The sequence below is a fragment of the Lissotriton helveticus genome, chromosome 8 (assembly GCF_964261635.1).
Source record: "Lissotriton helveticus chromosome 8, aLisHel1.1, whole genome shotgun sequence".
Classification (NCBI taxonomy): Eukaryota; Metazoa; Chordata; class Amphibia; order Caudata; family Salamandridae; genus Lissotriton; species Lissotriton helveticus.
The window spans coordinates 477,276,698-477,302,960 of NC_136069.1; the positions used below are offsets into that span (position 1 = coordinate 477,276,698).

General features: G+C 49.6%; 1 protein-coding gene across 1 annotated transcript in view; it reads right to left on the minus strand.

Moving 5' to 3' along the window:
• The window catches only part of NAA16 (N-alpha-acetyltransferase 16, NatA auxiliary subunit), a 587,644-nt gene that overhangs the window by 151,309 nt on the left and 410,072 nt on the right, over positions 1-26,263 (minus strand). The window contains exon 13 of the mRNA XM_078657379.1: positions 23,918-24,046. Coding sequence (XP_078513505.1) covers positions 23,918-24,046 — 129 coding nt within the window. The remainder of the gene's footprint in view (positions 1-23,917; positions 24,047-26,263) is intronic.

Genomic DNA, 26,263 nt, shown 5'->3' on the forward strand with positions numbered 1-26,263 from the left:
TTTTTTTTTTTTAAAACCTTTATTCATAGAAGCAGAGCAATACAAGCGCAGGCCTACACCACTGGGGCCGGCCGCAAAATCAGGAGATCAAAAATAGAGCAGTTTAGACGTGTATGGTAAAAAGTAAGTACAGTATAGCCGTGAGATGTGGTCGTAACACAGGAAGCGCAAGGATAAAAAAGGTTTCATTTTTATGATTTTAAGAGGAGGCAGCGGCTATATCTACCAAGGCGCCATGCAACACAGTCAGAGAAAAGGAGACGCGAGGGGTATATCCCCCTATGCAATCAGAAAGCAATAATAAGGAACGGGGCCAAATACACCCTACGCCCACCAAAGGTGGGCCAGAAGTAATGGACCAACCATAGCAAGCAATTTAGCAAGACGTCGTGTAGAAAGCCCACCCGCCCCAAACAGTAAGAAAGACAAATGCAGACACCGGATAAATAAAGGAGAGAAAAAAAAGAGAGACATAGCCAACCCCCTTGAAAGGGGAGAAAAAGGGACCATAGAACAAAACAAATAAAAATAACAACCCCCCCCCCCCCCCCCATCACCCGCCACCCTACATCACCGTAATGGCTATGGCCTACCCCACTAACAGCGTGTCTGTCGCCCCAGAGTCACCCGAAAAAAGGGAAATAAAAGAAGAAGAAGAGAAAAAGAACGAAAGGGAGAAAAAGAAAGAATGAGGAGAGGAGCCGGCGATGGAAACACTCGGTCCCCCCCCATCCCCGCAACAGAAAACTTACAAATCGAGGCCAGAAAGAATACAGAGAAAAGCCAACGCACAGGGTGCAATCAAAAACAGTCCACAAGACGAGTCCCGGATACGCCATTAACTAAGAGAAAGTCCCGCCAGGATCTAGGCAAGGTCACCCCTGGCCACTTCTGTGAATATTAGAACTGCCAAACCTCCGTGCAATCAGGAGACAGTACGACACAAAAAGTCCATACCAGTGAGGTAAGGCAGGCGGCATCTTCGCACAACACTGTCCCAGCCACCAAGAAGTAGCCAACGATACATGGCGGCAGCCAGAATGCAACAGTACACCAATCACCAACGCGGCCAAGTCCAAAATCAGGTCTGCCCAGCACGGAGTGGAGAACACAAGATGTGGGAAACACTGCCGCACCGGCGCCAGGTCCATTTGTTCCCTCAAAATCGTAGACTCATCCGGGGACCCCGGCTCAGCAACCGGAGGAGAATCAACGGGACCAACTCGGGGAGAAGGCACTACGGTACAAAATGGCGGATCAACAATGGCAGCGATCCGTAACTCCAAGTCCCGGGACTTCCAGAGCAGATCGGTTCGCAGAGTAACCAGCGCAAGCAGCACATGACTTCGTGTAAGCGCCGCCCCAAGTAACCGAGGGTCTCAAATGCAACAGTGTCACCGTCTCCGGGAGGGATACACTCCAAGGGACCATCCGCCATCTTGAGCACATCGTTCGCCGCCATTATCCCCTCCACCTCCAAGTCCATCATGACCGCCAGAGGCAACAGGACCCACAGTCGATCAGCGGCGGTCGGCGCCCGGCGAAGAAAGGAGAGTCACCAGAAGGCCGGGTGCGCTCCCAGCAGCTCTCCGGGAGCCAGGCACCGGTTCCCGGACGGGACTATCAACAGGAGTGGGCGTCCCACCCAAGGGGAACCAGACAACACGGCCTCTCTCCGGTTCACTAACTGCTCGGGCATACGGGGCGACCCACTATTGGGAGTGGGTCCGCTCCATCTCTCCCGGCTCGCGGCTCTCAGGCTCCCACCAACAGGCTTCTCATCCGGACCAGGGCCACCGACACTCCGAACACCGCCGGGCAGGAGCTGCACTCGAGGCCCCGGCGTCAGGGCCGGGAAGGCCAGCAAGCAGACAAGGGCAGATCGCAGGAGCCACTGCACGTTGGAGCCCCAAAATCAAACGGTAAGTGAGCGATTTTCTCTAGCAGTAGAAATCAGAAAGCCTCGAACAGGATTATCGACAGGATAGGTAAGCGGGGAGGAAGGGACCTCAGAGCGAAGCGTTCATGCGACTGTTCCGATCGCCATCTTGGCTCCTCCCCCAGCAGTCAGTATTGAGAACTATTATGAGGCCCAAACAGAAACGGCTTGTATTACACAATCAATTTCTTTATTGTAGATATAGAAGATAATGTCTTTGGTACATTCAGAAATTCTTTCTTCAGCAATGGACAACAGCCGACACATGTTTTCGTGACGCAGTGACTATTTCGAATGTCTTACTTTTATGGTTTATTTAAACCGAATAAAGTTATTTGACTGACTATTTCAAGGCTTTGTTAGGCGATGTAGATGCAGTCACAAGATCCATGTAGCAAGAACCATGAGCAGCGGATAGGTATTTTCTTTGGAATGGCACCGCCCTAAATTGAGATAAATACTTAACGGAACGCAAATTAAAATGCAGAGAATAAAAGATAGTCTAACGTGGTGGGCTGTTTTCTGTGGTATGAATCACAAATTCTTAGATGAAAAGAAGACCAGATATATATATATATATATAATGATGCAGGTCCCAGGTCCTGGCGTCAGGTTGTAGTGGAACTATGTGTCGTCCCAGACTAAAGGAACATGTAGAAAATAAAGATAAGTTCACTATTATATAGCGCTGGAGACCATGGCAAGCTCCTATCTGGCGCAGTCTTGTTTCTCAGAGTCTCAGTGATCATCAATGCCTGATTCCTGACATTAAGTGGAGATGGACTTGTGGCATACCCAAACAATCCATCACCATCCTACTTCTCCTCACCTGCATCACCAATTTCAAGCAGGCACACTGGTGGTACTGGTGACACCTTACTAGGTGACGTCAATTCTGGTCTCAAAACTGGATCGTCGAAGGCTGTCAACGGCTGTCGCTAGGTAAATGACAAGAAAGGTTTGGATTAAATGGGTGTCTTCTTCACTGTGAGTAACATCAACGTCGATGGCGCGTCCGTTGGTGCTTCCTTCGATTGTGTAGACTAAGGAATACACAAACCCTTCGTCCACTACACTGTTGCCATCAACGTGGTTGATGTCGAAAATACTATACTCGTTTACGAGGCGGAAGACATCGTTATCATGGATGTCGTCGATGGGGACAGTTTTAGCGTCAACTGAGCCATCCCCGATTTTGTAAAAGACTTGGATTTTAGTTTCCCTGATTTTAGTGAGGCAGTTTCTCTTATATCTGCTAAGGCCTTTTCAAAAGGCTTTGAGGGCACTGAAGCCGACACCATTTGTCCCTTTTTCTCCTGAAGTGTTGGTGGTAGTATTTTTCCGTTGACTGACTTGATTTTCTGTCTTTAGGATCTTTTTTGGTGGTTCAGATGTATCTTTCTGATCTTTCATTTTTTTAAGATCCTTTAGGCTTTTGGCAGGGTTTGTCATCTCTCGAGTCTGGAGCTTTTGATGCCTTGTGAGGGTCGACAGAGAACAGTCTCATTTTCCCACAAATTGTGCATGTTCTAAATAATCCCTTCTTTGACCCATCTGACATGATGGCAGACTTTGCCAGATTAGAGGGATACAGGTAAAATAAAAAGAAAAGAGTTCACCTGAAGGGAACTGTCCCACAATAGAATCTGTGAGGAAATAACTGAGCAGAGATCAGGGAGACTCTTTCCACAACCTAGGGTAACAAATCTGAGGTGTGAAGCCACTGCACATGAGAGAAAGGTGCAAGCTCTGCTCTGATTGGTTAGACTTTGGCTCTGCACAAAATGATGTAGATTGCTACTCAATCCAATAGGTGAAGTACAATTATAATAGTCCTAGATGAAAGACTATTACACTGCTACTTATAATTATGGTGGAACTCCCACCTCGACGACGTAAGATACACGCATGTGAATCTATTAAAGATTCAATACTGGAGAACACTAGTTTTAATTAGATAAAAAAAAGCTGAAGCTCTATACTCAATGGCTGACCTAGGAAGAGAAACTTATTTTTTTGTTAGATATATTAATCAAGGTCCACAACATGAACTTCCTGTAATAAAGTCACTTGGCAAAACAGTTAGGTTTCATGGTCAACTTCCAGTTGCATAACAGATCCATTTTCGGGTACCTACTGGCAAAAAAGGCAGATTGAAGCCGACAGCAGAAAACAGATTATAGCTGTCAATCAGAAAAGGGACATAAAATAAACTGATTTATAACCAGCAATACTTATAGGGTGATGGGGGACAAATGATGAACCTCTTTGCATCAGGAGATGGAGCCTTACCATAGAAGTAATTTGAAGTTAAAAAAATCTCCAGGCAGTGCATAGCCATAGGAGAGTCTTCTTGTGACAGAGAGGTACCCAAATTGATCCCTATTACCTGGTAGGAAACTCTGGTTATTTGTCCATTTCAATTACTTTACAATAAACTGAGTGGTGGTAAGTAGTGCTTTGTTTGTTTTCATTGCATCCTCTCTGACTTGTGTACAGTAATACATCATTGTGGCTATGTACTGCAAGTATGCAACTAAGAAAATTCAAAGGATTAGTTGGTTTTCTAACATTTTAAACTCTGACTTCTGTTCGTGGACCCTTGTTACTCTGAGCACAGCCATCGGGGATTTATGAAGGGAAAAAAGTGCAAGTACTGATATTGCAACATTTAAAGTGTTTTCTGACTGGTCTAGAAAAAAGCACAGGTGCACCACTTAATTAATAGTTCATATAGAGTTGGTTATATGGTTCCAAACAATATTTAACAAAGGCAAGGATCTTCAATTTAATTTCATTATTCCAATTTTCCGTTTCGTAGAAAAGACAATACAGCCGACGCATTTCGTCCTGCTATAGTACTTCTTCAGGGCAAGGATTCCAGTATCTATATGGTCTCTGCCGGAAATTATCATCAATCAAGAAAAGGACTATATCTCCTCTGACGTGAGTTATATATAAGTGGCAATTTTCAAAAAGCTTTCCATGTGTAAGGCACAACAGTTCACGTTAGTTAGATGCTCAGAGTTAGGGGTCCATAAACACCATCAACTAGATTTTGATTGTAGTCACAAAACTGGTCTTCAACACGATTAAATGGCAGAAGTATGCCTCAAAATAGTATTCAGTTTAGGAAAGCAATCATCTTTGAGCTGATTGTAATTGCTGTACCTTTCTCCTTAAAGAACGGCGGGTACAGTAGAACAGCAGGCAGCTTTGCCATTAATAGCCCAATAAAGTGACATCGACAGGGTCGCAATCTGATAAATGTGATCTATTAGAGCATGGGTACTCACAAACTTTCTCGCGGGGGCCAAATTTACAGTGTGGGTTGTGTCCGAGGGCCGCACCAGTGGGGGCGGGGTCATTGGGGGGAGGGGGCGGGGCTAGAGCAACAAAAAAAAACAGTGACCATGAGGTTGAACACAGGTCCCTGCAGCGGATGGCTTCATCCACTGAGCCACCAGACCCCGCATACACACATATCTCTCTCTCTCCCTCTCCCTATCCCTCCCCATCTCTCCCCCTCCCTCTCTCTCAGACTCTCACTCTGTCTCTCTCTTCCTGATTCCCTCTGTCTTACTCACTCTGACGGTCTCACTCCCATTCTCTCCCTCTCTCTCTGTCTCCCTGATTACCTCTGTCTCACTCACTCTGACTGTCTCACTCCCTCTCTCTCTCTCTCTCTCTCTCTCTCTCTCTCTCTCTCTCTCCCTCTCTCTGTCTCCCTCTCTCTGTCTCCCTCTCTCTGTCTGTCTGTCTCTCCTTACCTCTCCCTCTCACTCTCCCTCTCTGTCTCCCTCTCTGTCGCCCTCCTCACTCTGTCGCCCTCCTCACTCTGTCACCCTCCCACTCCCTACTCCCTCCCTCTGTCTGTCACCCTCCTCCCTCCCTCTGTTTGTCTCCCTCTATCGATCTCCCTCCCTCTGTCTGTCTCCCTCTCTCTTTGTCTCCCTGATTACCTGTCTCACTCACTCGGACTGTCTCAGTCCCTCTTGCTCTCTGTCTCCCTCTCTCTCGCTCTCTTTCTGTCTCCCTCTCTCTCTCCCTCTCTCTCTCTATTTCTGTCTCCCTCTCTCTCTGTCTCCCCCTCTCTCTCTCTGTCTGTCTCTCTCTCTCCTTACCTCTCCCTCTCTGTCTCCCTCTCTCTCCTTCCCCCTCTCGGTCTGTCTCTCCTTCCCTCTTCCTCTGTCTCCTTCCCTCTCCTTCCCTCTCCCTCTCTGTCTCCCTCTCTGTCTCCCTCTCTGTCTCCCTCTGTCTCCCTCTCTGTCGCCCTCCTCACTCTGTCGCCCTCCTCACTCTGTCGCCCTCCTCACTCTGTCACCCTCCCACTCCCTACCTCTGTCTGTCACCCTACTCCCTCCCTCTGTTTGTCTCCCTCTATCGATCTCCCTCCCTCTGTCTGTCTCCCTCTCTCTTTGTCTCCCTGATTACCTGTCTCACTCACTCGGACTGTCTCAGTCCCTCTTGCTCTCTGTCTCCCTCTCTCTCTGTCTTCTTCTCTCTCTCTCTCTTTCTGTCTCTCTCTCTCTTAGTCTGTCTCTCTCTCTCCTTACCTCTCCCTCTCTGTCTCCCTCTCTCTCCTTACCTCTCCCTCTCTGTCTCCCTCTCTCTCCTTACCTCTCCCTCCTTACCTCTCCCTCTCTGTCTCCCTCTCTCTCCTTACCTCTCCCTCTCTGTCTCCCTCTCTCTCCTTACCTCTCCCTCTCTGTCTCCCTCTCTCTCCTTACCTCTCTGTCGCCCTCCTCACTCTGTCTCCCTCTCTCTCTGTCTTCTTCTCTCTCTCTCTCTCTCTCAGTCTGTCTCTCTCTCTCCTTACCTCTCCCTCTGTCTCCCTCTCTCTCCTTACCTCTCCCTCTCTGTCTCCCTCGCTCTCCTTACCTCTCCCTCTCTGTCTCCCTCTCTCTCCTTACCTCTCCCTCTCTGTCTCCCTCTCTCTCCTTACCTCTCCCTCTGTCTCCCTCTCTCTCCTTACCTCTCCCTCTCTGTCTCCCTCTCTCTCCTTACCTCTCTGTCGCCCTCCTCACTCTGTCTCCCTCTCTCTCCTTCCCTCTCTGTCGCCCTCCTCACTCTGTCGCCCTCTCTCTCCTTCCCTCTCTGTCGCCCTCCTCACTCTGTCGCCCTCTCTCTCCTTCCCTCTCTGTCGCCCTCCTCACTCTGTCGCCCTCCTCACTCTGTCGCCCTCCTCACTCTGTCGCCCTCCTCACTCTGTCGCCCTCCTCACTCTGTCGCCCTCCTCACTCTGTCGCCCTCCTCACTCTGTCGCCCTCCTCACTCTGTCGCCCTCCTCACTCCCTCCTCCCTCTGTGTCTGTTTCACTCCCTCCCTCTGTCTGTCTCCGTCTGTCTACCTCCCTCTGTACGTCTCCCTCTCCCTTTGTCTGTCTCCCTTTGTCTGTCTCCCTCTCTGTCTCCCTTTTCCTCCCTCCCTCCCTCTGTCTGCCTCCCTTTCCCTCCCTCCTTTTCCTCCTTCCCTCGCTCTCCCTCTGCTGCCTCCCTTTAACTCCCTCCCTCCTTTCCCTCCCTCCCTGGCTGCACACGGATGCCCTGTACAAGATTACCTGTCAGGTCATGTGGGGATGCTGTTGCTGGGAAAACGGGGTCACCGTAGAGATGCACTTGTCAAAAGTGCACATCACTCGATGTCGTCAGCCGGCCTTGGAATAGCGTGGCGCTCAGGCAAGAGCTGGAGAGGCTGCTACAAACTGCCTCTGTTTTAACCCCCTGTTCCCCGGGGATGTCACACGAGAACTGGATCAGTAGGGACACCCACAGTCAGGATTAAACGGGGGCCTTGTTTATGCAATTTTACAACAAGGCATTGAGAATGCAGAGCACGCGCACTGATGATAGAGTGCATTAAGGATGCTCCCTTAAGGGTATATGATTAACTCAAAAGACTCTTGTCACAACGCCGCCCAATGGCAGTATGATTTTCGATTTCACTTTTAACTCGATTTGAGTCACTTATAAAGCTGAAAATATTTAGACGTAGCACTTCAGAGATCGGCAGAATTAAGCAAAGTCCCAGCCCTGGCCTCAGGGGTCTCACACACCTAGACCCCCGCCCCATTTGTGACGCACTCTGGCATCAGCCTTGAAAGCAGCCCAAGGGCTTTAGGTTGAAGCCCTGCAGTGCCCAGCCGTAACTGTCAATCAGGTTTCATCACAGCCGCACCCGAGCACTTCACAGGTCGTTAAAAGACCATTCCTATGCTAATGAGGCTTTTCACCTCTTGGCGTCCCTGCAGCTCCACTCGGACTATCACTGGAATGCCCGGGCCTCCACAGAGCAGCAGAGCCTCGGCACGCAGAGTTTGCAGACACTCCTAATTTTTTTATTTTAAACATTGGTAAGTTGTCGGCAAGGTCCGCGGGCCGCCAGGGAAGGCTTGCCGGGCCGCCACCTGCCCGCGGGCCGTACTATGAGTACCCCTGTATTAGAGCCTCCTTAAACGTCGTGTCCGCAGGCTCCCTCCGACAGTTTTCTGACTGGTCCTTTGTCGCCTTGCTAGCTTGTTACCAATTTTAAAATGCTTGGGAGGGAGGGGGCATGGGTGTTGCCTCTTCATAGTCACACAGCCTGCAGATCAAATTACATCTGTTGGCTTCCCCAGCCTGGCAAAAACCTGGGATGAGTTGGCGGAGCGGCACTGATCCAGTACTTCTCTGCAGAGTCTGGGCCATTCTCACCCTGTTGGTACGCTGAGAAGTGCGGATCGAATAGTGTATGAATTTCACCCAACTGGCACGAGTCTTTAGTGAGATTGTGAAAAAACACAGGTCCGAAGCTTCTCTACAGATACCGCTGGCCGGGCCTGGCAAATCAGTTTCAGCAGGATGCCACAGAGAAGGTACCTGCCCTTGTGTAGTCCTGTTCTACTACAGCTTGCAGCATACCCCACTGGAGGAATCAGAGCTCCAAAAAAAAGAGACAAAGTCCAATGGTAGATATCTTCACTGGGCAAAGCCGCCAAAAGTATCTGGCCAGGGTGAGACCTTCCTTTGGGCACAAATTTTGACCATCTCCCACTCTTAAGCTTTCCCACCAGAAATCAATGGCTTCACTGGCATTTTATCCGACAGCCATCTTGTCCTGTGGAACCCATCTTTGCAACAGCCTTAAGCCTTAACCCATGGAGAATTTTTAATTTCCATTTTAGAGACTAAGGCGGAAGGTAAAACCTCTGAACGGGTCAAACCCGTTTTTTGCATCCGACCCTTGCTCCATCATCGTCGGCCTTAAGTTTTAACTTCGACCTGGGCAAGTGCAACTGGTTGTCAGCGGTTGGTACTTTTTGGTGCTACAATTTCATTTAAACTTTAAAAATTCATATCTCATTGGAATTTTGTTGTTTGGTCTCATTTTGTTCATTACAATCTTCTCAAATGTTATAAATTGGAGTGGGATTTTTATTGTATTGAGTTTTCTACTGTTCAACTGTTTTGGTACTGATTAATGCTTTACACATTTCTTCTAAGTTAAGCAGGCCAGCTCTGTGCTACAGCTCCCAAAAGTTCAGCTCATGTTTAAATCATTGAGACTTAACTGAACCTGGTATGGAATTGTGACATTTTTACTTGGTGAGGACTAACAACCCCTCCAATTAATAATCCACATTCTCACAGGGTGTCAGTCAGGGCATCGCTGAAAGGCAGCAAGGGCTTGGACAAGAACTGTCCAGGCTGCAAACCTTCAATTAGGACACTAGTTTCCACCTCAACAGATGGCAAATGAGGCTGACTTCTGTACAAGGACAGGGAGAGAACTCAGCACTGGGTCAGGGAAAGTATCCAGTCCATTGGCATCTTTTAGGTCCAAAAATAAATTGCTGTCATTATATTGTGGAGGAAACTCATTCCAAAATCTCCCTTGCCGCCAAAAGAAGGCTTTAGTCATGGCCATGGACTGGTGTGCCAAACTGGAAGAATCTATCTACGAGGAAAGAGAATTTCCTCAAAGACTTATGAGAATTTGGGGCAAATGGTGGCCAAACTACGCTCTGGAGTCATAGATGTTTAGTCTAAGCTGCTTGACTGCTGATTAAAATGTAATGCACTTTAGTGTCTGCACACTACTGTTTATTGTTAGTTTTGTACAAACAAACTAGGTTTATAAAAAATAAAGAAAATCAATGCGAGACTGGTGTAAATTCAAACAGCCCTACTGTCTGATTTCAGGAGTCATGCTTCCTAACTCAATGACATCAGATTTGAATGGAACAATCAACCTTGCAAAAGATCATTGCCCAGAAAGTCAGGATCCCATTTCCTGGAAGAAAATTTTGTGCATTTGCTGATTTTTGTGATTGAAAACAGATCTGCCTTAGAGCAGCCCCATTCTGATAAGATATTATATACTACTTTGTTATCTGATACCCATTTGTGATTTGCCTCGCTGAACCCGTTGAGAAAATATGCTTGCTTCCTGGAAGGTGAATGGCTTGTTTAAAGACAGGTTCTTGGTCACGAGCCATCACCAAATTCTTTGGGCTTCCATTGACAGAGGTCTGGATTGAATATGCTACTTACCAGTATGCATCTGTTCTTGGCATGTAGGGCTGCTAACATTCATATCTTAGCATTAGATCGCCGCCTAGTGTTGGGTCCGGATGATCGCACATTGTTGTCCTGGAAGAGTCTTCGAAGTATCCTGAGATAGGTGGCTCCTCCCCTGGACTACAGTGCGCATGGGCATCGGCTCCATCCCCAGATTGTTTTTCGCCATTGTGGCAGAAGATGGAGTGAAAAGTGTAAGGGATGTCCATGCTAATGATTGAATACAATAGTATATCTGCAGCTGCGACAGGCACCGGGGAGGAGGGTGGGCGATATGAATGTTAGCAGCCCTACATGCCAAGAACAGATGCATACTGGTAAGTAGCATATTCAGTTCGAGGCATGTGGGCTGCTAAATTCATATCTTAGCATAGAATACATAGCAGTCCCTCCATTACCGGCGGTTGCCCGTGCCAGCTGCAGAAACCTGAAAAAGTGTCTTGAGAACAGCCTGTCCCACAGCAGCTTGCTGCTTGGAATGCACATCAACACAGTAGTGTTTTGTAAAGGTATGTGGTGTAACCCACGTGGCTGCTCTGCAAATGTCCTCTAAAGGAATGTTCCCTAGGAAAGCCATGGATGCCCCCAATTTGCGTGTGGAGTGCGCCCTTGGGGGTATCGTTAAAGTGCGCTTGGCCTTTTGATAACATATTTGGATGCACTTAACAATCCACCTGGCTATTCCTGCTTTGGAAATAGGGTTGCCTTTGTGTTGTGGTGAGAAGGCAACAAAAAGTTGTTTTGTTTTCCTAAAGTGTTGTGTTCTGTCTATGTAGTACATCAACGCCCTCCGTACGTCTAACGTATGGAGCATTCTCTCCGCCACCGTTTGTGGGTTTTGGAAGAATGCCGGCAAGTCAATAGTTTGGTTTAGATGAAACTGTGACACCACCTTCGGAAGGAATTTGGGGTTAGTACGTAGCACAACCCTATTTGGATGAATTTGAATGAATGGCTCTTGGATTGTGAGCGCTTGTAGCTCACTAACACGCCTCAGTGACGTAATAGCTATTAGGAAAGCTACTTTCCACGTTAGGAACTGGAGTTCACACGAGTGCAGTGGCTCGAAAGGTGGTCCCATCAGTCTGGTGAGGACCACATTGAGGTTCCACACCGGAGCTGGTGGTGTTCTTGGGGGAATGACTCGTTTCAGGCCTTCAAGAAAGGCTTTAATGGCAGGCACTCTGAAGACAGAGAGATGCTGCCTGTTCTGAAGATAAGCCGCTATGGCGGATAGATGTATCCGAATGGAAGTGTACGCTAGATTGCACTTGTAAAGATGCAACAGATAGCAAATGATGTCAGGGATAGATGCATCTAGCGGGTTGATGTCATTGGCAGTACAGTAAATGACAAAACGCTTCCATTTCGCAGCATAGCATGCTCTGGTAGTTGGCTTCCTTGCCTCCTTGATGATGTCCATGCATTCCGGAGGTAGGTTAAGGTATCCAAACTCTAGGACTTCAGGAGCCAGATCGCCAGGTTGAGCTGTTGCGGATCTGGATGCTGAATTTCTCCATGGTTCTGCGTCAAAAGACTGGGCGTGAGGCGCAGTCTTTGATGCGGCACCACTGAGAGTTCGAGGAACGTGGTGTACCATGCTTGGCGCGCCCACGTTGGAGCAACTAGGATGAGAGTCATCGCGTGCTGCCTTAGCTTTCTTGCGACCAGCGGTATCAGAGGGGCTGGCGGAAAAGCGTACGCAAATTTGCCTGACCAGTTCATCCATATCGCATTCCCCTGCGACTGTGGGTGAGGGAACCTGGCGGCAAAGTGTTGGCATTTTGCGTTTTCTTTTGTGGCAAACAGGTCTATCTCCGGATGACCCCACTGCTGGAAGTACGGGTGGAGGACAGATGGGTGTATCTCCCACTCGTGCATTTGATGGCTGTACCTGCTGAGCAGATCCGCCATCTGATTGTCCTTTCCCGGGAGGTGTTCTGCCATGAGGAAAATGTTCCTCTGAATGGCCCACTTCCACATGCTCTGAGCCAGATGAGACAGCTGTGGCGAGTGGGTGCCTCCCTGCTTTTGAATGTAGTACATCGCGGTCATGTTGTCCGTCCGGACTAACACTACCTTGTTGCACAGATGTACAATGAAGGACTTGATCGCCATGAAGATTGCCATCAGTTCCAGATAGTTGATGTGCATCTTCTGTTGCTGCGTCGTCCATAGTCCCTGCACTGTGTAAGTGAGCAGATGAGCTCCCCATCCCTGGAGAGATGCGTCCGTTGTCAGGATAATCTGTGGCACTGGCTCCTGGAACAGTCGGCCCTTGCAAAGGTTGTGTGGAGTCCACCAATGCAGAGAGTCGTATGCCCGACTGGTAACCAACACTAGGTCTGTTAAATTTCCCTGAGCCTGTGTCCACTGATTCACTAAGCACTCCTGGAGCGGGCGCATATGTAACCGTGCGTGAGGGACTATGAAGATGCAGGAGGCCATCATGCCTATCAACTGCATGAACACTCTCGCTGGAAGCGAGTGTTGTGGTCTGAACTTCTGGATTAGAGACTGCATGCTGTCTATCCTGACTTGGTTTGGTTGAGCCATGGCCGTCAGGGTATTGATCGTCGCACCTAGAAATTGCCGGACATGTGCCGGCTGTAGATGCGACTTTGGGTAGTTCAGCGAGAAGCCTAGAATGTGAAGGAGGTGAATGGTAGTCGACATGTCCGCGGCGCACTGTTGTTCCGTCTTGGCTTGAACGAGCCAGTCGTCTAGGTAGGGGTAGACATGGATGTTCTGCCTCCTGAGGTGCGCTGCTACTGTCGCCAGACACTTGGTAAACACCCTTGGGGCTGTGGTGACTCCGAAGGGTAGGACCTTGAACTGGTAATGCTTGCCTTGAATAGTGAACCTGAGGTATTTCCTGTGGGACGGGTGTAGTGGAATGTGGAAATAAGCATCCTTGAGATCTAAGGTTGCTAAGAAGTCCCCTTGGTTTAGCAAGGGAAGAATCTGTTGCAGTGTAAGCATATGGAAGTGTTCTGATAGTATGTACAGGTTGAGGGGACGTAGATCTAGAATGGGTCTGAGAGATTCGTCCTTCTTTGGAATAAGGAAGTACAGGGAATATACCCCTGTGCCTTCCTCTCCCACCGGCACGAGCTCGATTGCGCCTTTTTGCAGCATCACCACTACTTCCTGCTGCAATAAGTGCAAGTGCTCTGCGGACATAGGCCTTTGCCTTGGCGGGATGTTGGGTGGAGTGGATTTCAATTCTAGGCAATAACCATACTGGACTAGTTGTCGCACCCACCTGTCTGTGGTGATGTTTCTCCAGACGGGCAGGAACTGCTGCAGTCTCCCCCCGACAGGTGTTAAGTGGTCGGGGGGCAGTGACAGAGAGTCACTGTTTGCTTGGGGTAGAGGAGCGGGAGCTGTTTCCTCTGCCGCGACCTCTGTTGCTGTTATTTCTGTAACCTCCCTTGTTCTGTTTAGTGAACGAGGATTGTGCTCCACCTCTTGAGAATTGAGATTGTTGACCCATTTGTCCTCTGGTGACTCCACGTGCACCTGAGCGACGAAAATTGCTGCCACGAAACTGTTGCGACTGTAGGGCCCCCATGGACTTATCAGTTTCTGTGTCCTTTTTTATCTTTTCGAGGGTGGTGTCAACATCTGGACCAAACAGTCGATCAGGATTGACTGGCTGATTAAGGATGGTTGTCTGAATATCAGGTTTAAACCCAGATATGCGGAGCCAAGCCTGTCGTCTCAGCATGACGCTAGTGTTGATCGCCCTAGCTGCTGTGTCTGCGGCGTCAAGTGCACACTTGATGGCTGCGTTGGAGATCAATTTCCCTTCCTCTATAAGCAGTTTTGTGCCCTCTTGAAACTGCGGAGGCAGGTGTTGTACAATCTGCTCTAGGGTGTCATAATGCGCCCTATCGTAACGTGCTAAGAGTGCTTGTGTATTAGAAATACGCCAAAAGTTGGCAGCCTGTGCAGCTACTCTTTTGCCCCCTGCCTCTAGCACTTTGGACTCCTTATCCGGGGGAGGAGCTTCACCCGTTGTTTGGGAGTTGGCCCTTTTGCGGGCATTGGCGACCACCAGGGAGTCTAGCGGCAACTGTCCCCGAATGTATGCAGGGTCTGCAGGTGCTGGTCTGTACTTTTTTTCAATACGTGGATTGACCACTCTCGCCCTGGTAGGTTCTTTAAAGATGTCCGCAGCATGTTTGAGGACTCCCTTGAGCATAGGCAGTGTCTTTACAGTCCTCTCAGGGACTGAAAAGGTGTCAAAGAGAAAGTCTTCTTCAACCGGGTCAGCATGCATGTCCACATCATGATTAGCAGCTGCCCTCTCAATTAGTGCATGAAAACCTGCAGAATCCTCTGTTGGTGATGCACGTGCACTGAAAGGTTGTGGGTCTTGCCCCACACTCTGGGTGCCTTGGTCACCAATGTCATCATATGCATCTGGATGTGCATCTGGTTCATTGATGGGGAAGGTGTATTGGTCCTCTTCATCATATCCCTCACCCTCAGATTGTTCTGGTGAGGGAGTAGGGCTTCTTCTAGGAGGAGGCTGGATAGGCTCTATGAGGTTAGAAGCGTCCTGAGGAACCCTTTTCTTCTTTAGTGGGATGACATAGGAGTCCAGAGGCTCTGAAGTGATCCTCCTTTTGTATAGGGTTAATTTGCCTGTGTTGGCGTCGATGAAGTGCTCAGAATCGTCCTCTGATTCGAGTTCTCGACCTGAAGGTGCTCCTGCCGTAGAAGAATCCGACTTCCTTGGCGTCGATTTCGTGGAAAAGGCCTTCGGAGCCTCTTTCGGCGGCAGAAGGAAGAGAAGCTTACTCTTAGGCTATGCCGGAGCGTCCTTCGGCGTCTGAGGCGACGGCAACGGAGCCGACGTAGCAGCGGCCTTGTCCCTGATTCTCTGTAGCGAAGCGGCGATGGGGGACGCTTCACTCACAGTGTCTTTTGGCGCCGACGAGGATGTCTTGACCTTCCCCTCGGATCCGACGTCATGGTGGCCTTTCTTAGGTTTGGACGCCGATGCAGTTGTCGCCGACCCAGAGTCCTTGGATCGATGCGCAGATGTGCCAGCTGTCGATCCGTGCGCCTGTGTCGGTTCCGTGTCCACTACGCGACCGACTAACGGAGTCCCAGGCGTAACCGGAGCCGTGCCGCTGGCCTTGGCGTGCTTAGACGGTGTCGCCCCGGTTGATCCGTGCCGACCACCCTTTTTAGAGGATCCCTCCTCTTGCGCCGATTTTGACCCTGTGGAATCGACCGACTTCTTCGACTTCTGCGGACCGGAGGTCGACGGAGCCGATGCGGCGGCGGGTGCAGTAGTTTTCTGTGAGCCGGCCGCCATTTTAGGGACGCTCGAGTCCATAAGTTTCGGTTTCGTTTTCGGGTCGGCCATTTTAGGTGTAGTCGACACCGTAGGTTTCGGTTTCGTTTTGGCCTGCTCAGCAAGTATGTCCGTGGCCGGGCCTGATGGCGGGGCCGTGGCTTGCGGCACGGGGTCTTGGGTAAGGCCAACTGGCGATCCCGTGACCCGATCGTGATCTTCTAAACCTTCGGGGCATAGCTCGTCCCCTGAGCTATCTTCCGCGGCCCCATAAATCTCTTCGACGTCCCCTACCTCGTCGACGTATTCAAGGCCTTGACCCGCGACTCCGTCGTCGTCCACCGGATCCGCCTCGACCTCCGTTTCGGGTGGGGATATCTGGAGATGATGACCCTGTTCATCTTCTTCTTGGTCGCCGAAGATGTTTTCTGGATCCGGGGCCGCTTGTCTGGCCTCCAGGCGCACCGCGCGCCGGAGCTTGAGAGTCTTCTTAGACCGGAACTGAGCGCAAGCCTTGCACTTGCCGTCGTCATGGTCCGGTGAAAGGCATTTGTTACAGACCGGGTGCAGGTCTATATGTGGGTACTTGGACCCACAGAGCGGACAGTACTTAAATGGACTCCGCTCCATGCTGGAAAGTTGCGGTCGTGTCGCGATGAGAAGGCCTCGACGTCCGAAGAGTGAAAAACTCCGCTGAATCCGACTCCAAGAGTTGGAAGAAGTCGAGACCGTGCGCAAACAATACCGACGCTATAAAATATAAGACCTTTTGGCCTTAAAAAGTTAGTTTTACTCGGTTCCGACAGAGAGAAGTCGAGACCGTATCCGAACCCAATGGCGGAAAAAAACAATCTGGGGATGGAGCCGATGCCCATGCGCACTGTAGTCCAGGGGAGGAGCCACCTATCTCAGGATACTTCGAAGACTCTTCCAGGACAACAATGTGCGATCATCCGGACCCAACACTAGGCGGCGATCTAATGCTAAGATATGAATTTAGCAGCCCACATGCCTCGAACAGCTACTTTCCACGTTAGGAACTGGAGTTCACACGAGTGCAGTGGCTCAAATGGTGGTCCCATCAGCCTGGTGAGGACCACATTGAGGTTCCACACCGGAGCTGGCGGTGTTCTTGGGGGAATGACTCGTTTCAGACCTTCAAGGAAAGCTTTAATGGCAGGCACCCTGAAGACAGAGAGATGCTGCCTATTCTGAAGATATGCTGCGATGGCGGATAGATGTATCCGAATAGAAGTGAACGCTAGATTGCACTTGTACAGATGTAGCAGATAGCAAATGATGTTAGGGATAGATGCATCTAGCGGGTTGATGTCATTGGCTGTACAGTAAATGACAAAACGCTTCCATTTTGCAGCATAGCATGCTCTGGTAGTTGGCTTCCTTGCCTCCTTGATGATGTTCATGCATTCTGGAGGCAGGTTAAGGTATCCAAACTCTAGGGCTTCAGGAGCCAGATCGCCAGGTTGAGCTGTTGCGGATCTGGATGCTGAATTTCTCCATGGTTCTGCGTCAAAAGTCTGGGCGTGAGGCGCAGTCTTTGATGCGGCACCACTGAGAGTTCGAGGAACGTGGTGTACCATGCTTGGCGTGCCCACGTTGGAGCAACCAGGATGAGAGTCATCGCGTGCTGCCTTAGCTTTCTTGCCACCAGCGGTATCAGAGGGGCTGGCGGAAAAGCGTACGCAAATTTGCCTGACCAGTTCATCCATATCGCATTCCCCTGCGACTGTGGGTGAGGGAACCTGGCGGCAAAGTGTTGGCATTTTGCGTTTTCTTTTGTTGCAAACAGGTCTATCTCCGGATGACCCCACTGCTGGAAGTACGGGTGGAGTACAGATGGGTGTAACTCCCACTCGTGCATTTGATGGCTGTGTCTGCTGAGCAGATCCGCCATCTGATTGTCCTTGCCCGGGAAGTGTTTTGCCATGAGGAAGATGTTCCTCTGAATGGCCCACCGCCACATGCCCTGAGCCAGATGAGACAGCTGTGGCGAGTGGGTGCCCCCCTGCTTTTGAATGTAGTACATCGCGGTCATGTTGTCCGTCCGGACTAACACTACCTTGTTGCACAGATGTACAATGAAGGACTTGAGCGCCATGAAGATTGCCATCAGTTCCAGATAGTTGATGTGCATCTTCTGTTGCTGCGTCGTCCATAGTCCCTGCACTGTGTAATTGAGCAGATGAGCTCCCCATCCCCGGAGAGATGCGTCCGTTGTCAGGGTAATCTGTGGCACTGGCTCCTGGAACAGTCGGCCCTTGCAAAGGTTGTGTGGAGTCCACCAATGCAGAGAGTCGTATGCCCGACTGGTAACCAACACTAGGTCTGTTAATTGTCCTTGAGCCTGTGTCCACTGATTTGCTAAGCACTCCTGGAGCGGGCGCATATGTAGCCGTGCGTGAGGGACTATGAAGATGCAGGAGGCCATCATGCCTATCAACTGCATGAACACTCTTGCTGGAAGTGAGTGTTGTGGTCTGAACTTCTGGATTAGAGACTGCATGCTGTCTATCCTGACTTGGTTTGGTTGAGCCATGGCCGTCAGGGTATTGATCGTCGCACCTAGAAACTGCCGGACATGTGCCGGCTGAAGATGCGACTTTGGGTAGTTCAACGAGAAACCCAGATCGTGAAGGAGGTGAATGGTAGTCGACGTGTCCGCGGCGCACTGTTGTTCCGACTTGGCTTGAACGAGCCAGTCGTCCAGGTAGGGGTAGACATGGTTGCTCTGCCTCCTGAGGTGCGCCGCTACCGTCGCCAGACACTTGGTAAACACTCTTGGGGCTGTGGTGACTCCGAAGGGTAGGACCTTGAACTGATAATGTTTGCCTTGGATAGTGAACCTGAGGTATTTTCTGTGGGACGGGTGTAGTGGTATGTGGAAATAAGCATCCTTGAGGTCTAAGGTTGCTAAGAAGTCCCCCTGGTTTAACAAGGGAAGAATCTGTTGCAGTGTGAGCATATGGAAATGTTCTGACAGTATATACAGGTTGAGGGGACGTAGATCTAGAATGGGTCTGAGAGATCCGTCCTTCTTTGGAATAAGGAAGTACAGGGAATATACCCCTGTGCCTTCCTCCTCCACCGGCACGAGCTCGATTGCGCCTTTTTGCAGCATCACCACTACTTCCTGCTGCAATAAGTGCAAGTGCTCTGCGGACATAGGCCGTTGCCTTGGTGGAATGTTGGGTGGAGTGGATCGTAACTCTAGACAATAACCGTACTGTACAAGTTGTCGCACCCACCTGTGTGGTGATGTTTCTCCAGACGGGCAGGAACTGCTGCAGTCTCCCCCCGACAGGTGTTAAGTGGTCGGGGGGCAGTGACAGAGTCACTGTTTGCTTGGGGCAGAGGAGCGGGAGTTATTGTTCCCTCTGCCGCGTCCTCTGGTGCTGTTTCCTCGGTAACCCCCCTTGTTCTGTTTGGGGTACGAGGATTGTGCTCCACCTCTAGAGAATTGTGATTGTTGACCCATCTGTCCTCTGGTGACTCCACGTGCACCTGAGCGACGAAAATTAGTGCCACGAAACTGTTGTGATTGTAGGGCCCCCATAGACTTAGCAGTTTCGGTGTCTTTTTTAATCTTTTCAAGGGTGGTGTCAACATCTGGACCAAACAGTCTATCAGGATTGACTGGCTGATTAAGTATGGTTGTTTGTATGTCAGGTTTAAACCCCGATATGCGGAGCCACGCCTGCCGTCTCAGCATGACGCTAGTGTTAATGGCCCTAGCTGCTGTGTCTGCTGCATCAAGTGCACACTTTATGGCTGCATTGGAGATTAGTTTGCCCTCCTCTATAAGCAGTTTGGTACCCTCTTGGAACAGCGGAGGCAGGTGTTGTAAAACTTGCTCTAGGGTGTCGTAATGCGCCCTATCATAACGTGCCAAGAGTGCCTGTGTATTTGCAATACGCCAAAAGTTGGCAGCCTGTGCAGCTACTCTTTTGCCTCCAGCCTCTAGCACTTTTGACTCCTTATCCGGGGGAGGAGCTTCACCCGTTGTTTGAGAGTTGGCCCTTTTGCGGGCATTTGCGACCACCAGGGAGTCCAGCGGCAACTGTCCCCGAATGTATGCAGGGTCTGCAGGTGCTGGTCTGTACTTTTTTTCAATACGTGGATTGACCACTCTCGCCCTGGTAGGTTCTTTAAAGATGTCCGTAGCATGCTTGAGGACCCCTTTGAGCATAGGCAGTGTCTTTACTGTCCTTTCAGAGACTGAAAAAGTGTCAAATAGAAAGTCTTCTTCTACTGGGTCAGCATGCATGTCCACATCATGATTAGCAGCTGCCCTCTCAATGAGTGCATGAAAACCTGCAGAATCTTCCGTTGGGGATGCACGTGCACTGAAAAGCTGTGGGTCTTGCCCCACATTTTGGGTGCCTTGGTCACCAACGTCATCATATGAATCTGGCTGTGCATCCGGTTCATTGATGGGGAAAGTGTATTGGTCATCCTCATCATATCCCTCAGCCTCAGAGTGTTCTGGGGAAGGAGTAGGGCTCCTTCTTGAAGGAGGCTGGAGAGGTTCCATGAGGCCTGAAGCGTCCTGAGGATACCTTTTCTTCTTTAGGGGGATGACATAGGAGTCCACTGGCTGTGAAGTGATCCTCCTCTTGTAAAGGGTCAATTTGCCTGTGTCAGCATCGATAAAACGCTCAGAATCCTCTTCTGAGTCGAGTATCCGACTGGAAAGTGCCCCTGCCGTTGAAGAATCCGACTTCTTTGGCGTCGATTTCGTCGAAAAGGCCTTCGGCGCCTCTTTTGGCGGCAGAAGGAAGAGAAGTTTACCCGCAGGCTTCACCGGAATGTCTATCGGCTTCTGTGGCGATGGCATCGGAGCCGACGTAGCAGAGGCCTTCTCCCTGATTCTCTGTAGTGAAGAGGCGATGGGGGACGCTTCACTTACAGTGGCCTTTGGCGCCGACGAGGTGGGCTTGACCTTGCCCTCGGATCCGACGTCTTGTTGGCCCTTCTGAGGCTTGGACGATGATGCCGCAGCCGCCGACCCAGAGTCCTTGGACCGATGCGCAGATGTGCCAGCCTTCGGTCCGTGTGCTTGTGTCGCTTCCGTCTCCACCACGTGTCCGACTAACGAAGTCCCAGTCGGAACCGGAGCCGAGTCGCTGGCTTTGGCGTGCTTTGACGGGGTCGCAGCGGTTGACCCGTGCCGACCACCCTTTTTAGAGGAACCCTCCTCTGGCGCCGATTTCGACACTGTGGAATCGACAGATTTCTTCGACTTCTGTGGACCGGAGGCCGACGGAGTCGATGAAGCAGCGGGTTTAATAGCTTTTGGTGGTACGGCCGCCATCTTAGGGACGCTCGAGTCCATAAGTTTCGGTTTCGTTTTAGGGTCGGCCATTTTAGGTGTAGTCGACACCGTAGGTTTCGGTTTCGATACGGGCTGCGCAGCAAGTATGTCCGTGGCCGGGCCTGAAGGCGGGGCCGTGGCTTGCGGTACGGGGTCTTGGGTAAGGCCAATAGGCGATCCCGTGACCCGATCATGATCTTCGTAACCTTCGGGGCATAGCTCGTCCCCTGAGCTATCTTCCGCGGCCCCATAAATCTCTTCGACGTCCCCTACCTCGTCGACGCATTCAAGGCCTTGACCCCCGACTCCGTCGTCGTGTTCCGGATCTGCCTCGACCTCCGTCTCGGGCGGGGAGATTTGAAGATGATGGCTCTGGTCCTCGTCTTCTTGGTCGCCGAAGATGTTTTCTGGATCCGGGGCCGCTTGTCTGGCTTCAAGGCGCACCGCGCGCCGAATCTTGAGTGTTTTCTTGGACCTGAACCTTGCGCAGGCCCTGCAGTTGCCGTCGTCATGGTCCGGCGAAAGGCATTTGTTACAGACCGGGTGCAGATCTATATGTGGGTATTTGGACCCACAGAGCGGACAGAGCTGAAACGGACTCCGCTCCATGCTGTAAAGTTGCAGTCGTGTCGCGATGAGAAGGCCCCGATGTCCGAAGAGTGTAAGCACTCCGCTGATTCCGACTCCAAGAGACGGAAGAACTCGAGACCGCACGCAAACAATACCGACGCAAAGAATACAAGGCCTTTTGGCCGTTTAAGGTTAGTTTTTCTCGGTTCCGACAGAGAGACGTCGAGACCGCATCCGAACCCAATGGCGGAAAAAAACAATCTGGGGATGGAGCCGATGCCCATGCGCACTGTAGTCCAGGGGAGGAGCCACCTATCTCAGGATACTTCAAAGACTCTTCCAGGACAACAATGTGCGATCATCCGGACCCAACACTAGGCGGCGATCTAATGCTAAGATATGAATTTAGCAGCCCACATGCCTCAAACCTATTTCTACCTTGTTTGTTCAGGTAGTGCACTGTGGTGGTGGTGGTGTCCATATGCACAAGAATCTAATTTGTGGTCACGGAAGGCACAAAAGCATTCAATAATAGATGAACTGCTTTGAGTTCCAGGAAGGTGATGGAACTCTCCTTTTGTTTACCATAATCCTTGGAGGGTACTTAGATTAATATAAAATTATTCTGCGAGGTCCAGGACTTTCTAGTCCAGCTTCCTGGAAACACCCTTTCAAAGAAGGTTATTATTTGAGTACTTTACACATTACATCAATTTGTGTGGCTGGGAGGTCATCAGGGAATACAGTTCATTTCTGTAAGCAAGGAGATCCATATACAGTTCTGAAACCTTCAGCTTTTGTTGCATTATTGTAAAAATGCTAATACAATGTTTTACATAAATAATGGATGAACACTACCAACAGCAGTTTTGCCTGCAGTAGACTATGTGAACAAAGCGAAACAAAAGGGGATGATGGATGGAGCGTTTGAGCCAATCAAACACTCACCCCCAGTCAACTGATCTGGGTTTAATCCACCACCATTCTTTAGCCCACTCAGCCACCCCATTTCAGACATGGCTATATGCAAATCAGTCTGACCCTGTGCCTCATGGGAACAGTACAGCCCGAACTGCCAAGCCATGTCTTCCATGGACCGGAAACAAGCATCCTGGGACCGCTTTCGGATTCATAATCCTCATCAGCCAGGCTATCTTGAATCCAGTGGCCAAGTGAGCAAGGGACTCACGTCTGAGCATACCCTGCAACACTTAGGGCGAACAAAGCGAAACAAAAGGGGATGATGGACGGAGCGTTTGAGCAATTCAAATACTCACCCCCAGTCAACTGATCTGGGTTTAAGCCACCACCATTCTTTAGCCCACTCAGCCACCCCATTTCAGACATGGCTATATGCAAATCAGTCTGACCCTGTGCCTCATGGGAACCGTACAGCCCGAACTGCCAAGCCATGTCTTCCATGGACCGGAAACAAGCATCCTGGGACCGGTTTCGGATTCATAATCCTCATCAGCCAGGCTATCTTGAATCCAGTGGCCAAGTGAGCAAGGGACTCGCGTCTGAGCATACCCTGCCACACTTAAGGCGAACAAAGCGAAACAAAAGGGGATGATGGACGGAGTGTCGAAAGAAGACAGGACTCTCCCTTCCTTTGTAAAATTCCAAAAACTCCTAAAATACTTTTTCCTCAACTGTGCCTTCTCAACCCGCTAGCCGCCAGCACCCTGCAGCACTCTGACACTTTGTTATTACGACCTCCCTCCCCCCAGCTCCCCGACTACCCTCCTTGTCCCCCCTCCTTGAAAGAGGATCAGCCCATGACAAAGTGCCTGCATCGAGGTTTCTCAGGACTCCAATACCTTACTGGTGCACTGGGACTTCCAAATCAATATATATACTTAGGCCTTACTGTGTGATTCCTGCATTATAACTGTTGTAGTGGGCTCCGATACCCTCGGATCTGGTCAGCGCTATATAAAACCCCTTAATAAATAAATATTATTTAAGATGATCCAGTTGGAAGGCTTTACTCAAATAAATGGAAACTGGTGAAACCTTGCTGCACTGCAGTTCTGCCTTGGTGTATTTACCTGTGTATTTCATTAAGGATTTGTAAAGTACGAACGATAATTGACACAATTTGAAAGACTAATGGCCAAATAGAAAAATGTAGGAGCAGGCAACCTGGGAGCATTATAAACAACTTTTTAAATTATGCTGAATGAATGAGGCTTGTGGTTACCTACCCTTTCAATCTCGTGACATTTCTTTAAGGCTTCTCCATATTTCCCCATCCGTTGGTAGGCTGAAGCACACTCGGTCTCAAACCACATGCACTGCATCTCATTTAGATTCTCCATTGCCGATGTCCCTTCCTGATGGAGAGAGAATCACATTTAAATATGCATGACAAAGAAAATCTTGGTTCCATCAATTTGTTTTGATAACCTGTGGTTTTCAATGAAGTTTCATATGGACTTCTTTTTCAATAGTTTCTAAAGGAGACCTCGGTTGTAAGTCAGCCTTTCTCCTCCTCTTACTCTACAATCCTATCGCACCTACTTTCAGCAAAGACCTAGCAGAGTTTCCTTCCCACACTGGCTGACAATAGCCAATTCCTCAACCTAAAATGATGGCATTCTACAATGGCTCAAGCCTGCACAGATCAACACACAGCTTGAAGAACAAGTTACCTACCTTCGGTAACAATGTATCTGGTAGAGACATAGTCTAGCCGTAGATTCCTGAACTTGGTGTCAGGCTGGATATGGACACTTTTCCCAGCAGTACCTCTGTGCACTGAAAACGGCGCCGCATGGCTCCGCAACAATGTTGAATCTGGATGTGACGTTCGTGAAACCATATGTCTCCTCCGACACGCTTACGCCAGTTTCTTCTGTGAAACTTTCAGCGCCAGAATGCAGAGACACCAAAGAAACTAGCTGTGGAAACAGCGTGCCAAAAAGATGAAACATCTTTACAACAACAAGAGAAATAGGAAGAAAGGTATGTTAATAGCAGATATTGACTTGGAGAAAAAGACCAAGCAATCAATGAAGCACAAGCCATGTCAACACAGCGCAGTGATGCATAATACAGCTTGCAAGGAAAACATCTCCCACTCAACAGAATATGTACAGAGGGGAGATGGATGCTATTGCAACCGAATATAAGACCCATGAGAAGACCAGCAGGTCTGGTGAGTTCCACCATAACAAAAGGTAGAGATCAGTTGAGCGTAATAATTGGTGTTTAAAGGGCGGGCCACTCCCACAATACAGGTCACTCAGCAATGGAAATTAGTGGAATGGTAACACCAAGAGCAGACCTCATAGGTCGTTTGACAGTGGGGAGGATGGGCAGACGTTAACGAATCTGCAGCTAGACAATGTCTCTACCAGATACATCATTACTGAAGGTAAGTAACTTCTTCATCGGATAGAAACATGTAGCCACAGATTCATTACCTTGTGAATTAGATATCTGCGTACCTAGCCTACAACAGTCCCCAAGAGAACCAGCTGGCCGTGAGGAAAGACCGGCCAGTCCCACTTGGGATTAGATAAAAAAGAGAGCTGGCTCTTATGAAAAGCATGGCAAAAACTACACACAAAAAGCAAATAAATGAAATCATAAAACAATAAAATATGTATATTGTGTAAAGCGCATGACCCCCGTAGGCATTTAGGCGCCTATATACAGATGTCCATGTTACTCAACGGTACCTATAGCATGGATCCAACTGGATTTAATTGGATGAAAGGCTGAATATACCTGCCAGAATCTGAACGTATGAACACAAGGCCCTAATAATGCACACATTCAACTACAGAGCCACCAGACCCGGCAAAACAGAAGATGGCATCTATCTCTAGATAAGAGAACGTATGGAGCAGAGGAGCCAAAAAGCAAACTACTGTTAGGGGATTCTCAATCTCTAAGACAGTAAGAAAAATTGTGAGAGGACTCTTCCAACGACAACAAGATGAAGAAACTCTTCCATCGCAAGGTGTGGAAAAAAAGTTCAAGGACCGATAAAGAAGAACAGATAACCCAGGCAAGGGAAACCTAGCCTGAAGGGAAGAAGGATGAAATCCCAACAAAAACACCTGACAACAGTCAGAAAGTAGTACGTGAACACCCAAGGACATTAAAACTTGGGAACAAAAAAGAAGCACATAAAGAAAACTGTCCTGATAAAACCAAAAAGAAGGACCACCAGATCTAATTGACCTAATCTATGTAGGTTAAGGCGTTAGCAAGGGTGGCTCCTCCACTAGCAGTACGAGAAGCAGAAACATAAAATGGTACGAGAAAGCAGAACAGAAGGGTTTGGTTGCGAGCGGGCAGACCTGCTCTGTGAGCAGGGGAGGAGTGGTGTGCACACTCCTGAGGGCGCAGTGACCGTTTGGTCGGCTCTCTGGGGCCGACCAAAACAGTCTTGCTCACTCTGCCCTTTCTCCATGCGGGCTTGAATGCAGCCTACTTGGAGAAAATGTCCTCCCCGTAAGCCCTTCGCTGGGCAGCGTCTCCACCAATCACAATGCTGCCATTGCAGCGTTGTGGGTGAACACCCATTACAGCGATGCGAG